At 32.3% G+C, this 21,883-nt stretch overlaps 1 protein-coding gene across 1 annotated transcript in view; it reads right to left on the bottom strand.

Annotated features, from left to right (window-relative positions):
- Positions 1-21,883, bottom strand: part of LOC129231070 (transmembrane protein 131-like) — a 173,632-nt gene that overhangs the window by 75,790 nt on the left and 75,959 nt on the right. Inside the window, exons 7-14 of the mRNA XM_054865318.1 lie at positions 20,620-20,742; positions 19,720-19,800; positions 19,240-19,387; positions 12,684-12,802; positions 11,670-11,778; positions 8,126-8,231; positions 6,700-6,850; positions 6,418-6,588 (exon numbers count right to left, since the gene is read on the bottom strand). Coding sequence (XP_054721293.1) covers positions 6,418-6,588; positions 6,700-6,850; positions 8,126-8,231; positions 11,670-11,778; positions 12,684-12,802; positions 19,240-19,387; positions 19,720-19,800; positions 20,620-20,742 — 1,008 coding nt within the window. The remainder of the gene's footprint in view (positions 1-6,417; positions 6,589-6,699; positions 6,851-8,125; positions 8,232-11,669; positions 11,779-12,683; positions 12,803-19,239; positions 19,388-19,719; positions 19,801-20,619; positions 20,743-21,883) is intronic.

Here is a 21,883-nt window from a genome sequence, read left to right on the forward strand (position 1 = left end):
AAAATCCCTTTGCTTTGCCTTGCTAACATAAAAATTGTTAGAAAAATTAAATTTTGAAACAGTTTTTCATCTTTCCAGCTTAACTCAAAGCTTTTAAATGAAAATTAATATTCACAGTAAAGAGAAAATATTGGATGGCTTTTGAAATGCAGCTGTTATGCAAACTATGAAGCTGGCAGAAGTGCAGGATTATTCACTTTTTTTTAAATTGTAAAGCATATTTATTTGCGAATGATTAGTTGTATAATTAGTGTTTTAATACTCATTGCAGATAGAACTAATTCTGAAGTGCTAATATATATATATATATATATATATATATATATATATATATATATATATATATATATATATATATATATATATATATATATTCTGAATATTAGTTTCAAAATTTGTGAAATGACCTATATAACGCCAAAACCTGTATAACGCAAAAGCTCTGGTCCCAAGGTGTGTGTTATAACGGTCTTCTACTGTATTTAAAATACTATCCCTCTTAGGTTCGCACAAAAATACATCTTGATTTCATAAAACGATTTGTTTAATGAACCCATTTACTCCATTTTTTCCTTTCTAATCATTATTTAAACACCACAAATAAACAATGAAAAAAGAGGAATATCAATAAAGTTTTCATTTTTATGTTTTAAGAAGACATTTAAGTACATAATTACAAAATAGGTTTGTTAAAAAAACGGACTGAAAAATTCAGAACCCTTGAAAGAAAGAATCTACAGAAAATATTATCGAAAGAGTTTTGTAAAACTGATTTAATTATTACAAGGAAAGTTATTTACAGTGTCAAAAAGTTTTCATTCTGTTTGGCTTGATAAATAATCTTAAAAAATAAGTTTGTGTTTTAACTAAAATGAAATATTTTATTTTTTTTACTAAGTCACTTTAAAAATATGTTTCAATATAGTTCAAAATAGCAGTGTTAAATTAGTTTCTACAAAGCACTCCTCATTTTAATCTAAAGGTCCGATCTTTTTCTAAAAATTTTCAATATATTTAAAATGAGTGAATTATGTTTTATGCATTTAATGCACGGTTGTAAAAATTTTAAAAATGTGCAACACACCCTGTAATTTTGATATTGAACTTTTATAATTCAACAATAAGTGAAACAAATAATGAATTGTGGTATTCACAATAGAAATTCTTAAATCTACTATCTCAGTGTATCAGCAAGGATAATATTAGTGATTTTTCTGTTTCCACAAAATTAATTTTCATATACAAGATAGAAATTAAAAAAAAAATTACTCAAAATTCAAAAGATTTCACCGTGTTTAAATTAAATGTTTTCAAAATTAAACTTGACACTGAATCGGGACTCTGTAGAGTGAAGATATATCAGAGAAATCAGGATGGCCATACATTACAGATGCACTGATTAATCAGCCAATTTTCCAACTATTTATAACAGCCAATTAATCAGCAATATTCTTCAAAATATATTCTTCAAAATGAATTTTTCAAGCATACCTGAACAAAAAACTACGACAAAATAATTTGTTAACTAAAATAAATAAATAACTAAATAAAAAATTTAAATAAATGTAATTTTCTGCACAGTATGAAAGCTTACAAAACAAACAATTAACAAAGTTCGTAAAAATGAATGAAATGTTAAATGATCGTGTTCTAAATTTATGTTACGATAGCCTCACCTCAGCTTTTGATGACATAACTTTTTTTTTGTAGTTTTTATTCCTTCTAACTTTACATGATTACATCACAAATTTTACAACTTACTCGTTGAATTATTGATTTTTGATTCAACAAAACATTAATTATTATTAAATATCATTTGATTAAAGATTGTATACATATGTACACAATGATGTACACTGTTGTGCAAAAATTAAGGACGAAGTCGAAAAATTAGCATATCAGCTGAACGAAGAGGCAGAGCGGACAGAAAGACCAATCAGGAGATTAAGTAAGGTGATGTACGGTAGCACATGCGCAGATATGCAGGCAGACGTAATGGGGGAGTGTCTGAGTAGTATAAAGCATGTTGTCAGTGTAAGATCAGTATTTCTGGCAAAGAGATTGCATGCCGTATAGCAGTTAAAATCTCACCGAGTTGCAGCCACAGCGAGAAATGGCGAATAATCAATCTGTTAGACGACATCTGGATGCTTTTACCTGAGGTCGAACTATTGGGAAGTTGGAGGAAGGCCGCAGTGTGACAAGTGTGGCTGCAGAGTTTGGAATTGCTCACAGCATCGTTTCAAGACTTTGGAGACAATTTCAAACTACAGGAACAGCTATCCGGGGGTTCAGTAGTGGTTGTCCACGAGGAACCACACCCGCAGATATGGTATATTGTCTTACAGGCCAGAAGAAACAGGCGGCAGACAGCGGGAGAAATCGCTAGACACACGACACAGGCAACTAGACAACCGATATCGCGTTTTACCGTGGCGAGAAGACTGCACGGTGGTGGTCTGTTTGCACGATGCCCTATACGGTGTGTACCTCTAACGCCTGCCCATAAGAGAAGGCGATCTCTGTGGTGCCGGGAACACCGGAATTGGAGAGACAATGAATGGGGACGAGTACTCTTTACAGATGAGAGCAGATTCAGTCTGAGTAGCGATTCTCATCGCATACTCATGTGGAGAGAGCGGGGAAGCCGCAATCATCCCTCGAACATCATTGAAAAAGACAGGTATGGAGGTCACAGTGTTCTCATTTGAGGAGGCATCATGCTTGGTAGTCGTACAGACCTTCACATCTTTGACGCAAGTTCAGTCAACGGGACCCGTTATGTAACGAGAGTCTTCTTCCATGTGTGCGTCTTTTTAGAGGCGCTATGGGTCCGCAGTTCCTTTTCATGAACGACAATGCACCATGTCATCGCACAGTAGCTGCCAAACAGCTCTTAGAGAGTGAGGATACTGAAAGTATGGATTGGCCGGCACGATCTCTGGATCTCAATCCCATCGAGCATGTATGGGATTTTCTAGGCAGACGCTTGGCAGCTCGTACCTTACCACCAGTAACGATTTGGGAGCTTCGATTGGTGCTGCAAAGACGAATGGGCAGCAATGCCTCAACAACTCATTGACACCCTCATTCTCAGCATGGGCAGACGCTGTGAAACCTGCCTAGCAGTCGGGGGAGATCATATCCCCTACTAAAGACCGGATGTTTCTTGCTGAACACCCATCACAGGGATGTTTCGGCCTTCAGTCGCATTGCACTCCATGCTACTTTTTCAATAAAGCTTCTTTTTATCCCTCTGATTTCTCTTTTAGTAAGTGTTGCTTACATTACACATGTCCTTACGTATTGGGGATCTTACAGTATTAAATGTGTTGATTTGGAAAGCCTTTGTACAAAGTTATATTGAAAAAACCGTCTTGTCCTTAATTTTTGCACACCAGTGTACAATGATGCAACATTTTTCATGTGTATATAATTATCTCCATCTCTCATAGTAAGGGAATGTCGGACGAAGTGAAATAGTTACGATGCCTGAGCTGTTCTCAAAATGAACAGATTGAATATTGGTACTCAAAATTATGGTACATAAAGGAAGAACAATGTATTTCATAATAAAATTTCCAATGAAACTTGATTTTGTTATTTTTGGCAGTAAATTCGTACTGAAAAAAAAAAGCACAATAGAACAAATGTTTTAAAAATCATTCAACTTTTCGAATTTTATCAACGAATCTTTTTTTTCTTTTATCAAAAACAGATTAGGAAAAACTTAACGTGATAACATACGAAACTAGCATCTTAATTACAAACTAATTCATATGAAATCAGCAAACGTTTTGAATGGCTCCTATACGAGAGACGCTATGTTTTGCCGTCTAGACTGCTGTCGCCTCTCTAGTACTCTCCAGAACCAGTTTCAAAATCGGACCACATCTTTAACAAAAGGGGGAATAGGCAGCAGTCATTCCACCTTACTTATAGTTCAATGGTTCATACAACTTAGACTTCAGATTAATGTTGTAACACACATAAAAATCTAGCCCTGTAAGTGGTATAGTTCCTGTTTAAACAGAAACATTATACACACACACACACAAGATCTGGCAGGGAAAGTTGCTGCTTTGAATTGGATGCTAATTAATGAAGCGTGGTCAGGAAGGAGTGGGGAGAGTCTCATTTTAAAGAGGGGGTCCTGAAGTTTTGTTACCTCACAAGTCAGTTGTCGTCATGTGTCGGACAAAGGAACAACGTGTGTTCCCCCTAGAGGCTTACTTTTCTAATAATCATTCGGTGGTCAACGCTCAACGTGCTTTCTAAACTCGATTCAAGCAGCAGGCACCCTGCGACTTTTTTTTATGGGGGTATCTAAATAGATTGTTTACAACAACAAGTCCCGGACCCTGCAACACCTGAAGGAAAACATCCGACTAGCCATCGCAAACATTCCTGTCCATATATGCTCCAAAGACTAGAATAAATCTTCAAATCTAGGGCAGATCAGTGCATCATTAATGAGGGCCACCATTTGCCTTATATAATTTTTAAATCTAATTAAATAAAAATTCAGAATGTGTACAATATTTTAGAAAAAATAAATAAATAGATATATGAAGAACTTTTTCTTTTATTCACTTTTTCAAATCAGCAAGTTTCCCTGCCACACCCTATACATATATATAGATACATACATATATATATATATATATATATATATATATATATATATATATATATATATATATATATATATATATATATATGCAAAGCACATAGTCAAAGCTCAGTTTAGCACTTACTCTGAGGGTCAAACCCATCAAAACACTATATTTTAGTGTTGCAGAATTTACAGCATACAAAATACTATGTGATTCATGCGTTAAACTCCCAGTTTAAAACATTTAAAAATAAAGACTACGATCAAGTATCAAATTTTCAACTTTTAGCATACTCTCCTGTTTGTGAAAATTGCAACACTATAAAGGGAGCATCATAGTTGAATGAAATTTAATACACAGTTGGGTGGTAATGATACAAATAAATGATTACATTTTCAAACCAAACAAACAATAAAAAGAGATGGAAATTAGTATTTTCTATCTATAAAAGCTGCTACACAACTCGGCATGGAGTGAAACAAAGTTTGACTATCTGCCTGCTGAAGAGTATTCCATATTGTTTGTATGCGCAGCCAAAGTTTGTCTGTTGAAGCAACAGGATGAGGATCATGAGCGAGACGCTGCCCAATGAAATCCCACACATCTTCAATCGGTGATATATACAGAGAATATGCAGGCCAAGGAAGAAGCTGTACCTGCTGCGAATCAAGGCAGGATTTGACAGTCATGGCGACTTGTGGACCAGCATTATCCTGCTGGAATACAGCCCCTGGCAATCCTTGCAGGAAAGGAATAGATTGGGGCTGTAAAACTTTGTTTATGTATTAGGTATTGTTCAAATTGCCCAAAATTTGTAGCAATTGTGATCGTCCATGATATGCTATGGCACCCCAGACCATAACTCTGGGTGTTTGTCCACTGTGGTGTTCGATAATGTACTTTGGAATGTGCCGTTCACCGGCATAGCACCTGACACGAATTCGGCCAACATGGTGCCACAAATTGAAGTGGGATTTGTCAGAAAAGACGACCTGCTGCCAATCAGCACGCCAGCTCCTATGCACATTGGCCCATTGTAGCCACAAGCAGCAATGGTTTTGTGTGAGAGGAATCCTGTATAAAGGAATCCTTGAGGGCAGCCCATGTTGCAGCAGATGTCTCTGTTATGATGAAGCACACAATGAAACACCTGTAGCTGTTGATCACTGTGCTGCCAATTGTCTAGAAGAAGCTGTGCGGTCAGTCAGCGCCATACACACCAGGTGTCTGTCATTGTGAGCTGATGTCACATTCAGGGTTCACTCCCGGATTTCCGAGCTGTTCGACCCCTATCTGTCCACTGCTTCCAAACACACATGATTGTGCTGCTGTTACGCTGCACACGAGCGGCTACCGCACGATAAGACAATCCAGCTTCACAAAGGTCGACAATTCTGCTCCGTTCAAACTCCGAAATTTGCTCAAATTTCACTTTCTTTCATCGAAGAGGCATAGTAAAGATTCAGTTAATGTTTGCTCTAGCATATAACCATCGATAATCATACAGGCCTTGCTACAGCCATCTATTTATATTCGGATCAATCCGCCGTTCAGAGGGCGCTGCTAAGCATACGCATGCGCTACTGGTCTGCAATTCTAATCGTTTGCACATCATGCCTTACTTTACATTTCCTGCAATTTTCAGCTCACTCGCGTAAGTCCTTTGTGGTGTTGCAATTTTCACAAACAGGAGTGCATTAAGCTTTTATTTTCCTCCCTCAGCACATTTTAAGCATAGACTACAAGTAAAACTGCATGTGTATATGCATCAAAGGATAAACACATATAAAATAGTACATACCACTTTAAGACGTCCAGTAAAGCACAAAAGTGGAATGTCAAAATGAGATATATTAGTATGAAGACGAAAATGTGAATTGAGCTGTAAATCAGGAATGGAAGGTTTAAAATTTAAAAATGCAACAAATGAAGACTGCCCTGGCTTTAATATGACAGGTTCAGCCATTTTTATCTGAAAAAGAAACAAATCATTACTAATTTTATGCTTAGTTTTTGTAAAAACCTATAATTTATTATTTGAAAGTAAATTATAAATCAATGTTAATACAATAAAATTACTTACTGAAAAATGTAGCTTTGCTTCATCGGCTAATGATACTTTATATATAATTATCACAACATTAAAGTTATTCGTAATATTAAATTCACGAATGCTGTTGTTATTTTGAAGACCAACATAAAATTTTGTGCAGTTTTTATTGTATTCCAAAAACCTGAAAATACAATATAACATATTAGTAAAATATAGATAAAATAAAAATACTTTATAGAATATTTTAAACAGATGAATGCTTAAAAGAAACAACCAGGAGAAAATATCAAATAAAAATTACACAATGAACAAAAACAAAAGCAAACAGCACTTGAACAGTTCTTCATGTATCTGCACAAATCCCAAAGAATGTTTTAAAATAGTGTGAAAGCTACTTTTGTAGATGACTTCAATGAAAATGAGACACTTAAATAAAGAACTAACTATATTTAATGAAATATGAATGGACATATATAAAGTATTAATTGCCAAAGAATTATATATGATTGCCAAGCATTGTTGGACTTTCCCCCCTTGATTCGGATTTTTCTCAATACGACAATAGATATCATCATATAAACTAACTAAGGAAGTTGAAAAGGCTCAGCTTAAACCATTCCAGACAAGCAGAGAGCCCATTCCAGACAAGCAGAGAGCCCATGAAACAGTACTAATGAGATAAATAATATAAGAAAGCCATTATGAAAATCATATTTGCCATTTAGTTTCAGACATGAAATGTTTCAATCAAAAAATTCAGAACCTTAACTGCAAGAAGAAAAGGTATTTGGTGAAAAATTGTTATGTAAATAAAAATCTAAGAGCTAATAAGTAATTTAGTTAGTGAAAAAAAAAAGAAGAGGTACATATCAGGGAACAGATGTGGTATGCAGGCCACTTTTTACGGAAATCCATAAAACTTTGTTAAGAATGTGTATGCACAAACAACATGCTCTTTATAACCAACAATAATATTTCATTAAGGTTATTGGAAATAACATCTAACATAGATTTTCACGTGCCTCCTATTTTACTATAAATTCATAGGAACCAAAACCACATTATGTTGCTGTAATCAAATCCTTTCTACAACCCTAAAGTTATGCATTACGCATTTTTGCATTGATGGTAAAACTTCACTCTAGCCACAAAATAACTGTTTACAGTAATTCTTTGACAACTTGTGCTTACATTTGTTAATCATTCATTTTATTCATATTTAGCCCATAGAAATTTTTAACGCAACGACATTGGTCTATCAAGATCAGTTGTGACAGAATAAGAGCTAAAAGGTGTTAATTTATACACTTAGCATGATATTATAGACTGTAAATTAAAATTAAAACTCCAAACAGAATCCTAGATGCTTGATCAATTACAAATATGGATATTAGTTAAAAGCTACTGACAGTACATCAAAAAAGTAATTAATTAATGCCATTAAGCATAATCTTACCCTCTAAGTAACTGAACTTGATAAGGAATTTGAAGTTTATATTGATTATTTTTAGATTTAATAACAATTTTCCCACAACACTGCTTTGGATGAAGTGCTCTTGAGGCTAAAACAATAAACAAATAAATAAATAAACAAATAAATAGCATATACATGATGATTTTATAAAATTGGAAAAAATTGGTGAGTATTTGCTCAAACAAAATAATTACATGATGAAAAAATATTTAAATTTCAAATACGGTATAAAATTTACCTCACTATTTCAATGTTGATATGCATTCAGAACAAATTAGAAATTATGAAAATTCAATTGAAACAGATTTCTTCTAAACATTCATGAAAATTATTCTAGTCTTCAAAATGTATAAAAATTTTGTAGAAATAAATATAATGAGCAGTAGCAAGAAAGCAATTTCTAGCAAAGCATGAGTTTGATCTATTACAGTTTGATTTTCAATATAGCAATAGCTTACTTATTTTCTCACTGGATGGTTCAAACATAAAGTGAAAATGAAAGAGTTATCAATCAAGAGTAAACTTGTTTTCTGCCCCTGAAAACCTTAAGTCTGGCATTGGGCATTGACAGTAATTCTTGTGAGAAAATAAGAGAAAAGAGCTGGAGAATGTAAATCAAATGCTGCAACTTACTTGAGAAAGAAAAGTAACAATTACAAAATGAAAAAAAAAAAATGTAAGTTTGAACTGGTTTTAAGGGAGAATTTTGGCAGAACCAAAATCTGGGAAAAGCATGATAGAAATTTTGAGAAAATTGCCTTTTTTTGCACAATGGCAAAAGTGGCAGTTATGCCAGTGCTGAGCATTATGGCTCAGCACTGGCATCACTGATCTTGGACTGCTTTGGCCTCCAAGTGTGTGTCTGTGCCCCTTCCTTCAATTACTTTTCAGGGATTAATAAAATTAAAACAGAACAATTTTTGTTCAAAAGATCCAGCCGAAGAAACCTCATTTCCATGTTCTATTTATGATTTGAACATTTCTTTTTATCTGGTATTTCACAGTTCAAAATATTTATCATTTTAATAGGAAAATCTTTTGTTTAAAAAGGCAGTAAAAAATGAATTTTTGAAACCAATTCAAAAGGGAATTTTACACTATAAAAGCAACATTAGTAACATTGTAATTTTGTTTGAAATATCAATTTACTTTGCCTAATTTTTAAATACAACTCTTTAATGTTGATTTTTGTTTACCTACTTATTACACTCTAAACGTTGACATTAAGTCAAACATGGGACTTTGGGGCATCCGGAAGATGAATTTGTGTTGAGAATATTGCAAATAACCATGTGAAAGTGCATGGAAACATGCACCTATTGTCACTAAGTCTCTACATAACAATGGTACTGAATTTATTTTTTCTCCCCACTCCCCACATGCACTTGACAAACACTTAGGAATATAAAAATAATAAAAATGAATTCACTTTTGTTATGATAATGCAAATAAATTCATCTAACAAACTTTCCTGCCTAACTACAATTGCGTTTGAAAAGGGGGGGGGGAGATTAGGAGTGTTAGCACAAAAATTAAGTTTTATATCATGACTTGCCATGTATGTTTACAGGGCTAGTCACAAGAGCTTAGTAGATTGTATGTGGCCCATTGGTTACTAATTGAATATCCTTGTTTTAGAACTTCACAGGTCTCCAAGCAGTGCATGTACACAGTATGACCTGAACATGACCAAACTATTTAGGGATAAAATAAAATAAGCATGCTAATATTTTTAATGTTAATATTTAATCAAAATAGGATCCATTTAATTCAATACAATGTTTTGAACAGTCAACCAATTTATTCAGACGTTTCAATTTGGTTTTGGGAATATTCTTTCGCACCTGTGCCACAGCGACTTGAATGGCTGGAAGATCAATGTAAAAAGCTCTTTTTATTGCAGTTTTCAGTTTTGGGAACCGAAAATAGTCACATGGTGATAGACCAGGTGAATGTGGAAGCTGATCGAGGACGCACATTTATTTTCAGTTCCAGAAACTGAACACTGTAATAAAACGAGCTTTTCAAGATGATGTTCCAGCTATTGCAGCAGTCGTGACACATGTGCTAAAAACATTCTCAAAACCAAACTAAAAAAAAACTATGGCTACATTGGTTGACTATTTAAATTGAGTGAAATTATTATTGAGTGAAAGGAACCCCTTTTCAAATAAATATTATCCCCCTTTGAAACATTCATTTCATCACTAAAAAGCAGGGTTTTGGACTGTCTGAAACTGGTTTAAGACAGGACAGGTGGTTTTTACCATCCAAAGTGTCTAAAACTGTCCGAGAGCGTCTTAAACTGTGCAAAAGTATGCTAAAGCTAAAGAGGTGCAATCTAATCAATTGGTATTTACTGCAATATTTGGGATGCATAAATATAAATATTAATTAGATTTAATTATATATATAATGAGTATTTGATAATATTTTTCTCCGAAATTTTCATTTAAAAAATATGTTATTTCTGTTCAATTTATAACTCAAAGGAATGTTATTAAATGTGTAATATTTAGGTGCAAAAAGAAACTTAATTTTTTAAATGGTTTCTGCATGTAAGTTTACAAGTTGTTTTAACAAAAATTCGTTTTTAAAACCTAGATTAAAGAACAATAAATTGATAATTAAATATATGCACATTTTAAAACTTGTTCAATTTCTTTGTTTAATTCATATTATCGTTATAATACATTCTGTAACTTAAAAAATTGTCATTTATTGCATTTAAGTCAATTATTCTGCTATAATTTTAAATACTTTCTTCTGCACACATGCAGAAATGTAGAAAAATTTGGTTACAACTATGAAAAAAAAACTCATGCCTACAAATTGAAAATTTTTATTGAAGAATTCAACTCTTATGTAATTACATTAGAACCAGCTGTAGAAATGAGTTACATATATATATTTATACTTGAATGTTTATCCCCCCCCCCCCCCTCATTGAATAAATATTCAATATAAAACATAACTTTGACAAATTTTTGTTTGTTTTTCATATTTTCTCACAAAATACAGTTTCTCTAAAAGTGTAGTTTTGGACACTAGTGCACAGTATGGTAAAAATGACGGTACTTAGAGTGGTTTTTACTGTAGTGTCAATAACCTTGCCAACCCTGCTAAAAAGTTTGTTTATTTTTAGATCCCACTGTGTATACTATATTTTTCTACCGGCATCAATTTCAGAAAATCAGTTCCCATCAACCTCTTAGCCTCTGGGGTAAATGAGAAAAACCTAAGGTAAATAAAAACAAGAATTCATTCCCAAACAAAGTGCCCTAAATTCAAATCTTTCATGCACAGTTACTCACAGGGAGTATAGTCATCGCTACAAAGTACAACATTTTATTTCTCAATTCATCCAAGAGACAGGTAAGTGTCTGCAATTAAAACATTGAAATTTTGTTTCCAACTAACCTCACTGACTGCACTGGAAATATCTTCTGATATTTGACAGATAACTGCACATAACATACATACATAGAAAACAGTTAGATAAGATGAAAATTTAAAAAATACATACGATTAAAAGTAATTGTAGCTATTTGCGTACTGAATACAGAATCTGGTGGTACCTTTATAGGCACAAATTTTACATCAACTGCTTCATTAACTGGCGTGGCAATAACATTCTATTTTAAAGAAAGAAAAAAAAACTAAATACATCATGTGAACAGAGAAAAATTAAGTACAAATGCAAAACATATTTTTAAACAAATTAAAATGACGCAATTTCAAGAAATCTAATTTAACATAAAGAAGGTTAGTTGTGAAAGAACACGAACACCATAAAATCTCAAACCCACATACCTCATATATGACCAAGTTTGATATTCAATTTTCGAAATCAGAATTGAGGAAATTTTAAGCACCTTTCAGAAAAAGAAAAGACCCAAACACAAACATGCAAAACAAGCTGTAACTTAGAAATATTACTTAAAAATGTGTAGTCTAGAACAAAATACACTTAAAGTAGTGCTAGTTTGGTTACTTACAGGTAACTTAAAACATGCACACTGATGCCTTAAAAATAGAGGAAAAATGAGGACAGTATAAAGACTTTAAAGGACTGTATCAACTCTGTATAGGTTGTCTGCAATCCCAGGGTTAAAAGGTCATAAGCACAAAAATGTGTTAAAATTTGCAAAAAATGAAACAAAATCTGACTTTTATTTAATTAAATGATTTTTCATTACTTGATGTTACAGTAAAAGTAACCAAATATTACTTATCTTACAGTTGAAAATAATTCAGGTCTCAAGTACAGTAAAACATGAAAGAAAAAACATAATTGCAATAACAATGATAAGCTTTAAATTGATAATATGACAGATGGCAGATAAGATTCACTTCTTGTAGCTTTAGGTAAGATTTCTTAAAAAATAATTACAATGAACAAAATCTTCCCATTTATTTTATTAGAAGAATTAGAACAAAATGTATACAAATTCATTAAACATATATGCATAATTTAAAATATAGTATAATATATAATTTTAGTAGAATAATATAAAGTATTATTCTACTAAATACATACCACAATATGAACATGCTTTTGCCCAGAATTAAGTAATGACAAGGATAATACTTTTGGTTCATCTTGACTTCTTAATACACCAAAATCAAGAACTTCAGTAGGTGAATAAATACCAGCAGCTGGATAAGAAAAAAAGTATTGTACTCAAAAAATATTTCATATTGAAAAACATCATTCTCTAATGAGTATATGACAGGATATCAAAGAAACAAATACAGTAAAACCTGTAAAGTTGATCACCCTTGTAAGTTGACCACCTGTCTAAGTTGACCGCTATCTTCAGGCACAGAATTAGGTCTTATCATATAATTCAACCTCTATAAGTTGACCACCTGTTTAAGTTGACCATTTAAGTAGTGCACCACAAGTGGTCAACTTACATAGGTTTCACTGAACTTTCATACTTAACAGTAAAGATACCAAAATTTGCAACAATTAAAAAACAAATTACATAGGTTACAGGGTTAAAAGAACTTCTTACTCCATGCAAAAGATGTGTGCTTGTGGATGTGAAGACACCTTTACAGTTATAAATTTAATAATAAAATACAACATTATATGCAAAAGACATTAAATTAAAGTCCTACTGTACACATATGTACAGACACATAGTGGCGTAGCTAAAGCCGGGTGGAGAGAGCGGTCCTCCCCAGGCAACAAACTTATAGGGGCTGCGTTTTAACACCTTTGATGAGAAAAAACTCTAAATTTAAGACCCATACTCGAAATCTATTACTAGAGGCAAAAAAAAAAAACTCTTTGAAATGTAAGATTTTGGTGTAACTATACAACTGCGTTTCTCATTGTTCGAAGTTGAAATACTTCCCCCCCCCCCCATAATGAACCTTCGAACCTTCCTCATCCCCTTAACGTCATGTAAGACAGACTTATATTGTATTTTTAAAACTTAAAGCTTGGAAAACATTCTAGAAAAAACTTCCACTTTATAACGTCAACAAAGGCTAAGAGTGACTTCAGTTTTGATGAAGATTTGGAAGAGAACCCTCCCTTTCCTTAAGTGTCAATTTTAACTGCTTTTTTTGTTGTAAATTTAGAGAATTTCTCTGGGAAAGGTGCCATTCCCACCCCTCATTTTTTTGTAGGAAGAAAATAGATTAAATTAGATTCCTTTCCCCCTTAAATAAAGGTTTCAATTTTAAGTTCAATAATTTTCAATGGATTAATGCATTAAATATGTCTTAATGAAAGGGTGGCAAATAGACGCACCGCCTTGGGCGGCAGAAACTGTAGCTACGCCACCACAGACACATAAGGTGTTTATGAGAGATTTAGAAAAATCAAAGAGTGATAATACACATTAAAATAATTAACTGCAGTTTATGCTGATAAATGAAAAGTGGCAAACTATCTCATAGATAATTGGTATTACATTGAGATAATCTACTAGACAATAATTCTAGTGAGTAGATCTTCTAAGAGTCAAGTGTAGGGGAGATTGGGGATACATGATCTCACAGCCAAAAATGTATCAAAATCATCAGGTAGAGATTTGAAACCTGACAATTATATTTAAGTTATACTGGTACACAAAAACTGGCAAGATTTTGTTTTTTTTCAGCCATTTTGTTTTAGTTCAAGAAATGATTGTCTAAATGCGTCAAGGGAAACCATTTTTTAGGAAAGCATTCTGAAGTTTACATTATCCGTTATATACAACATTTAAAAAATACCGAAGTGTAATGTTAAAGTCTTAATGTTACAGTCTACATTGCCATTGATTGTTAATAACAGAACAAGTATGTTTGTAAAAATCACATCTTAGGGATACTTGATCAGTTCATTTACAGAGATACATGATCCAAGGGAGCAAGTATCCCTATGGCAATCTATACTCAATGAAAACAATATAACTGCTGTTTACTTAGTTGACATGAACTTTAAGCATTCAAACCCATGTTAACATAATAAAATTTAGCATAGTATCAGTGATAGATTTAAACAATCACTGCAGTAAGTATGCAAAACAATTAAAATATCAGTTTGCACTTGTAACCCCCATAATAGCTCAAACATATAAAGATAAACTAACTCTACTGATGAATTACTTTCTGATCAGCCAAATGAGCTTGAACAAGTTGAAATAGATGTAAAATCTTTGTTTGAATGAAAAAAAAAATGTTTTGCTATAGTTAGATTTACAACAAAAAAGTGAGTCGCCCATCCATTATGTAGCCCCATTAGTGGATATAATGCAAAGTTGGATTTCTAGAGTTTAAAATAAGTTTTCTAAAGCAACAAAGGTAATATGCTTAAAAAGTCTATTTTTCCTGAAAAATTGACAAAATGTGTTAAGCTGCACACATCCAGTTGGGTTGAGAGGAGCAAGATTTACAACAAATGAATTGTTTGCATTTGACTTTTCAGATTTTGAAAACATATGCTAGACTTTCTTTTCTTTTTTATAGTTTTGTTCCCTTTTTAGCCTACTTTCCCAGTAAAAGTCAGAAAAAGAAGAAAAAAGCATGAAAGAAGGCTTAATGCATCTTAAAAATATCGTGAAAAACAAAAAAAGTCAAAAATAAATAAAATAATTAAATAAATATTGAAAAATTAAAAATTGGAAAGTAGGGTATTGAGATGGGGAAAAATGTCTGTCGGTCTGTCTGTCTGTCTGTCTGTCTGTCTGTCCCCCCCTAATAACTTTTGAATGAATAGTCCGATTCGAACAGACTTTTTTTTGTTCGAAAGATCTCGGCGAGGACACCTCATTCCCATATTTCACTTTTTGATTTGAACTATTTTTTGTTCAATTTTGAACAGTTCAAAAAAACTTAACATTAGCGCCTACGGGGAAATTCAAAGCAATTCCGAACTGTGAGGCGAATTTGCTTCAAACAAACTCTGTAGGAAAAAGCTTTTGATAAAAAACTTGTATATAAGATATCTTTTTGATTTGAACAATTTTCCGTTCAATTTTGAACAGTTCAAATCCCTTAACATTAGCCCTTACGGGGAAACTGAAAGTCAATGTAGATTCCGTACTTGAAGGCGGATTTACTTCAAACAAACTTTGTTGGAAATAGCTCTTGACGACCTACTCCCGACTCCGACTCCGAGAATTTAGGGGGACCTGACACCGACTCTGACTCCTGTTCCTGACAATTAATCGGACTCCGACTCCCCGACTTTGACTCTGACTTCGTAGCTTTGGCAAACATTTATACACGGAGGACAAATGACTGACTCCGATTCTTGGATATTCGACTCCAACTCTTTTATCCCAAAATGAGATTGACTCCGACTCCGACTCCGCTGCTGTGGTTTTAACTGTGAAATAATTATTGTTGATATGATTTGTTTTTATTTTCACGCTAAAGTTTTAATTTAGGTATTTAGTTTTCGGTGAATAAACTCGAAAAATATGCGCAGACGATTTTTTTTTTTTTTTTGACAATGAAAATTATTTCTTTAGTTGACATTTTATTGTTTTTTTTTTATTTTGGTAAGTGCATTAATTCGTTTAAAAAATTATTTTCGGCAACAGGGGAAAAAGAAACGATTTTTTTTTAATATGATGTATTTATTTTAATGAACTTATTATTATTTTTTCGTTTTGAAAGCTGTTAAAAAAATTTTTTAATGGAAAGAAGTGTATTAGCTGCTTTGTTTAAAAGGTGCTGCTATTTTATTTGTTCGTTTTTTTTGAAGAAAAGTAAGGAATATTTTATTCCTAGAAATCAGCTTAAAATATTAAAAAAAAATATGTTTGAAAAAATTTGCGATTTTAGCTATTTTTGAGAATATTGATCAGGTACTAGAAAGTAGTATGGGTATACGGGAAAGTAGGCTCGTCTAGTTCTAGACGGAACTTCTTGTTTTTAAAATTAATTTTGTTAATAATTTAGTAATTTTTGTTAACAATAGTAGTAATTTTGTTAATTGTGCAAACACTGAGCTGTCTTAATGATTAGTGGGAATCTAATATAAAGCTCTCCTAATTAAAGTATGGCTTAGTTAGTAGTTATCCTTTTAGTTCAAATGTGTGTTAAAAATAGTAGTTTGTAAATTTGAGAATATAATGGCAATTTATAATTTTGGTAGAATGCCTATGATTGATGTATTTCCCCTCAGAAATAATGACATTGATAAGGTCTGTCATGGAGGTGAGGAATTTTCCATTAATATAGGTCTAATGGATACATTTTTCAGGGAAATATATTTTTTCTTCATTACATTAATTTACATCCGTGAAATTTAAGTTCACGGAAGTGAGAAATCACAATAACCACACTTAGTTTTTAAAGCAAAATCCACCTTCTTGTTTTTGGACAAAAATCTCACAACTTCTTTATGGCTGAAAGTAAACAAGGGGGTTCCTTTGTATCATGGAAAATAAAATTTAATGTCATAACTGCTACATGTTAATGAGGAATGGCATTTGGTGTTTAGATAACAGAGGTGATAATTTATTGTGTGACATGACTCCTTATCCCTACTAAAACAAACTAAAACACAATATCAAAAAATAAATATACTTAAACAATTAGTATTTGAGAAAGGAACAATTAATAAGTACAGTCGAACCTGTCTATCTCGAAAATTTTCCATTTCCCAGCAATCTCAATTAATTTCTCGAGCTTTTTTTCCCTGCTCTTCTCGAATACTTTATACGAAAAACCTCTATTTCTTGAAGTTCAAAATTTGCTGCTACGGAAATTTGAATTACAATCTAATTTTTTTTTCACTGTTTAGAGAACAAAAGTAGGCAGGAGATTAGCCTAAAATAAGAAATAATGGAGGATAATATCCAGCCTCGGTCGGAGAGAGGGGGAGGGGAAGGACAGAGCGAATGCAAGGTGCAAGCAAGCACTGGCTGGCCCATAATACTGGACATGTAGTGCTATTATTTCTCCTACAAAGTAAAAAAGGGAAAGTGAAAGAGCAGGAGGCTTGTAATAGAAGAAAGAATCAATAGAATTCTTCGTAATCGTTTTCCAGGAAGTTGCTGTATCTCGTGTCTGTTCATGGAAGAAGACCAGTTCTTGAATGTGAAATAAATTATTTAATTAATTAATTTGTTTTATATTTTCTATATTATATTTTCATTCATTTCACTGACTGTGTACGCATTGCTTGAACAACTCATAGTCGCTAGATTTAAATGAAAAAATCAAAACCTCCGTATCTCGAAACCTGTCTTTCTTGAATTTTTTTCTGAACCCTTGACATTCGAGATAGACAGGTTCAACTGCATATACTTTTAATTAAACAAGTTATTAAGCAACATAAGCAGCCACACAAGGTGTGTGACATGCCATGGAGATGAGAATTCACACATGTTGTGAACCAAAAATATAACTAAAATAAAAATTATTTTAAAAAACTGTTGGCAGGTTTAAATATATTTTTGATAAAATTAAAAAGCATTGTTAAATGAATTGTTCTTTTAAGTTTTTTCTGTAAAAAGTAAGTGACAGAAAAGTTACTTTTTGAAGAATGACCCATGACAGCTCATACATTACATGCATATAAAAGAGCCCCTCATAATAACACATTAAGACTTGCATGAAGTCAATTCAGACATTTATTGTGTTAAGTAACATCTAGTAAGTTTTCTAAAATAGATGTTACCTATAAATATAAACATGTGGAAAATCTTAATTTATTTTCAAAGAGACTTGCTCACAAAAAAAAAAAAAAAAAATCATGAGAGGCTTTGACTTTAAGAATCTCTAAGTAATGAACAAGCACAATTTTATGAACAGCCTACCAGTCCCAAACTATCCTTTGTATGCCATTTGATTTCATACACTCACAATTTTATAAACCCTTTTCATGGTCGCAAACTTGGTCACTTTTCATGGTTCTTCCAGTTTTTATATGCGGAGGCTTAGGGCCCAAGCATGGAAAGGAAAAATAGCAAACAGTATTTTTATCTATTATTAGCATTTTTTCTAGTAAACTTCTAATTACTTTTTATGTAATTAAAATCAAGAAACACAAATTTTCATTAGTTATTAAAAGGAGTCGTTATTAAATGGGTCTCATTATTTCTGGAATTAAAAGTAACAGATACAGAGGGTTCGGTATCCAAAAATAAATAAATAAATAAATAAATAAATTTTAATGATTTTTCTTGAAATTTGGGCATTAGTCACAAACATACTAAAAGTTATTTTCCTGAACAGAATGGAGTTGCTGCGGCTTAAAATTAAAATGTTACAGATGACCCGAATGTAGTTTTAAGAAAAGAGTGGATTAAATAAAACTTTTAGCCATATGCTATGTTATTCTTCACTTATACCTGGAGCCATATTGGGAAAAATCAAGTAAAAGCTCTATTTAAATTGACTAAGAGAAAAATAACTTTTATCCAATATATAAAGCTGTTCAAATGAACTGCATATGCTGGTATCATGAAAAAAGAAAGAAAACTAAATGTTAGAGTCCAAAAGGGTGTTTTAATTGGGTATGTGAACTAAACACAAATTTTGCAGTAAGCTAAAATAATGCATATGGAAAAAGGAGTCTAAGGGCACCCTTCATAAAATTTCAATGACCTATTATAGTTAGTAAAACAAATAGTAGTCAATACCTGATGAAACATCAACTTCCACAGGCAGTAATATATATTCTTGTACAGAACAGTTTGTACGTATTCGAATAAATGCAGTGTGATTCTTTTCAATCCTAGCAATGAAATTGGCTTTTATGACAGGTCTTGTTTCATATGGAGGTATTTCCTAGTAAAAAAAATAAGAAAAAAGGTACTGTAGTTGTAGATTGTACATTGTTAAGGAACAAAATTACAGAAAAAGAAAAGAAAGAAAACATGATCTAAACATTATTGTTTCTAAAAATGCTTAGTTTCATCTTTGCACATCAAAAAGTTAAGGCACGAAGCATGTCCTTATGTTCAATAATTTATGGGAGGAGGGGGAAAGTAGAGCATAAATTGGAGAAGTGATGCAAATTATTACTAATTTGTGGCTTTTAATAAGAAAAAACACTGAAAAATTCGCAAACAAAATAAAATCAGATGAAAAATATGCGTGGATAATGAAAATATTGTTACCCAAAGATTTTTAGGAGCTTCACTTTCACCATCAGGTAATTCCAAGTGTAAATCCCCTCCACTGGAATATATTTCTGTTAACTAAAATGTAAATAAAAAATGTATAAGATCTCAATATTACAAGAATATTTTTTTAAATAGTTATACTCGTTAAAATCTAGGGTTTTTGATTTTTTTAATCAAAAAGTCAGATTATTTTAATTTAAACCAGATATTTCTTGTTTAAATCAGATTTTTTTTCTTTAAATCTTCAAAGATTTGTAGATATTAATTACTTTACATTTATAAACGTAATATATTTCATACAACAGATGAAAAAGCAACTTTTTAGTCATTTTCACTTTATGGCAGTAGATATTTTTTAATTATGGGCATAAGTAGACCAGTTTTAAAGCTGCATGATTCAAATTAAATTTCATGCTTAAGACTAAAAAAAGGTTCATAGAATTTTTATTTTGATCTTTAAGTGAAAAATCATGCTGCAGTCCAGCATGATATAGGGAAAATTTACGTTTAAGACTCTCAAATAATTTAAAATGAACACACCTTTTATTCAAAATCTTTCTTTCGTCACTTACTCCTCTTTGCACTTCACTACATAAAATCATTCTAATGTTATTCAGATCATTCAAGCCCACGCAATTATTAATGATACTAAGTTATTTTCAATTTAAAACAAAATGGTTCTAATTTTTTTGCATGCAATGAGCTCAGCTATAAGTCTGAAACAACTTTTCTATCATAAAAATTGGAGGTCTAGATATGTTATAAATGGTCTGAAAATGTACAACTAGAATAGCATTAATATAGAATCTATCAAAGGTTATAGAAGCTCAGAAAAATATCAGGAAATTGTGTAGTTTAACATGTAAGTGCAGTCATATTGTTGGAACAACAAACCTGTAATGTGGAACTGTGAGGGTTATGCATGTAAATAATAGGTGAGAAACTGCTATTTAAAGGCATTCTAACACCAACAAATGGCCTTAATCTGTAAGGATTACGTATTCCAACTGCAGAAACCTACAAAAATAAGAAATAGGTTTAGATTATATAAAGGGCTGATAAGTTGAAACAAATTTGACATGTTCCAAAAAATATATGTGCCTCAAAGCCAGACTACCGTATAGGTCACATTTTCACAACTTTGCAGGAGAGCATAAAAACATTTGTTTACTACATATGATATTTGGGATTTGTGCTCTTAACCCTTTATTTACCACATTATCAATCACATTGAAGAGAGATCCATTTGAAGTATTTCTTTTATTGCTGATTAAGAGCAAATTAAAAGATATAAGCAATAAAAATTCTAATTTTTACTGTATCCTCATAATTAATGACAAATGAAATGGTAGTTTTAAATACTGTCGATGCACAGAGGTTAACAAAATACTAGGACTTTAGAAAATTGAGAAAGGTTGGTGTTAGAAGTTAAGGTGGTATAGAAAATATCTCTATAAGCACCCCAATTCTCGAAATGGTATAGAAATAAATTCTAACACAGGTGATAAGCTCATCCAATCATGTTTCTAAACAGAGACAAGCTGCTAAAAGATGCTACCTAGAGCAAATACAACTTAATGGAACCCCTAGTGCTATCCAGTAGGACGCGACCAATGCATCGGCGGCCAATGCTAACTTGGAGGTAACATTGGCCCTTCAACCTTAAAAAACATCAAAAAACCAATGGAATTGGCCGATGTTTTCGAAAAAAAGGACCTTTACTGTTTTACTTTTCAATACAAAGTAAAGGGATATATAAATTTTTTTAACTTAAATTTCAGTATGAATTTCTATTTCTGTCACCCCTGAAAGAATTTTTAATACTGCATTCAGGTACAAACAAGTTGATTATTGCGGTTTTTTTTAATGACTGGATGTACGTATGTATCTCTCATAAGTCATAACTTAAAAATGGTAAGCTGTAGAAGGTTAAAATTTCGTATGTAGGGTAACTCTAGTTCGTACTTCCGAGCTGTTTAAAACTAACTCCATTCATAAAATCAGAGACTTCCCCCCCCCCCCCAGCTTTATCTGTTGTTTAGGAAAAATTTAGAGCATTAATGTAAGAAATTAATGAAATACGTTTTGGATGGTGACATAATTCGGAAATCAAAGAGACTTTTGAATTTTTTCTTTGGAAGTGCTGAAGTAGATTCAG

The sequence above is a fragment of the Uloborus diversus genome, chromosome 10 (genome assembly GCF_026930045.1).
Source record: "Uloborus diversus isolate 005 chromosome 10, Udiv.v.3.1, whole genome shotgun sequence".
Classification (NCBI taxonomy): domain Eukaryota; kingdom Metazoa; phylum Arthropoda; class Arachnida; order Araneae; family Uloboridae; genus Uloborus; species Uloborus diversus.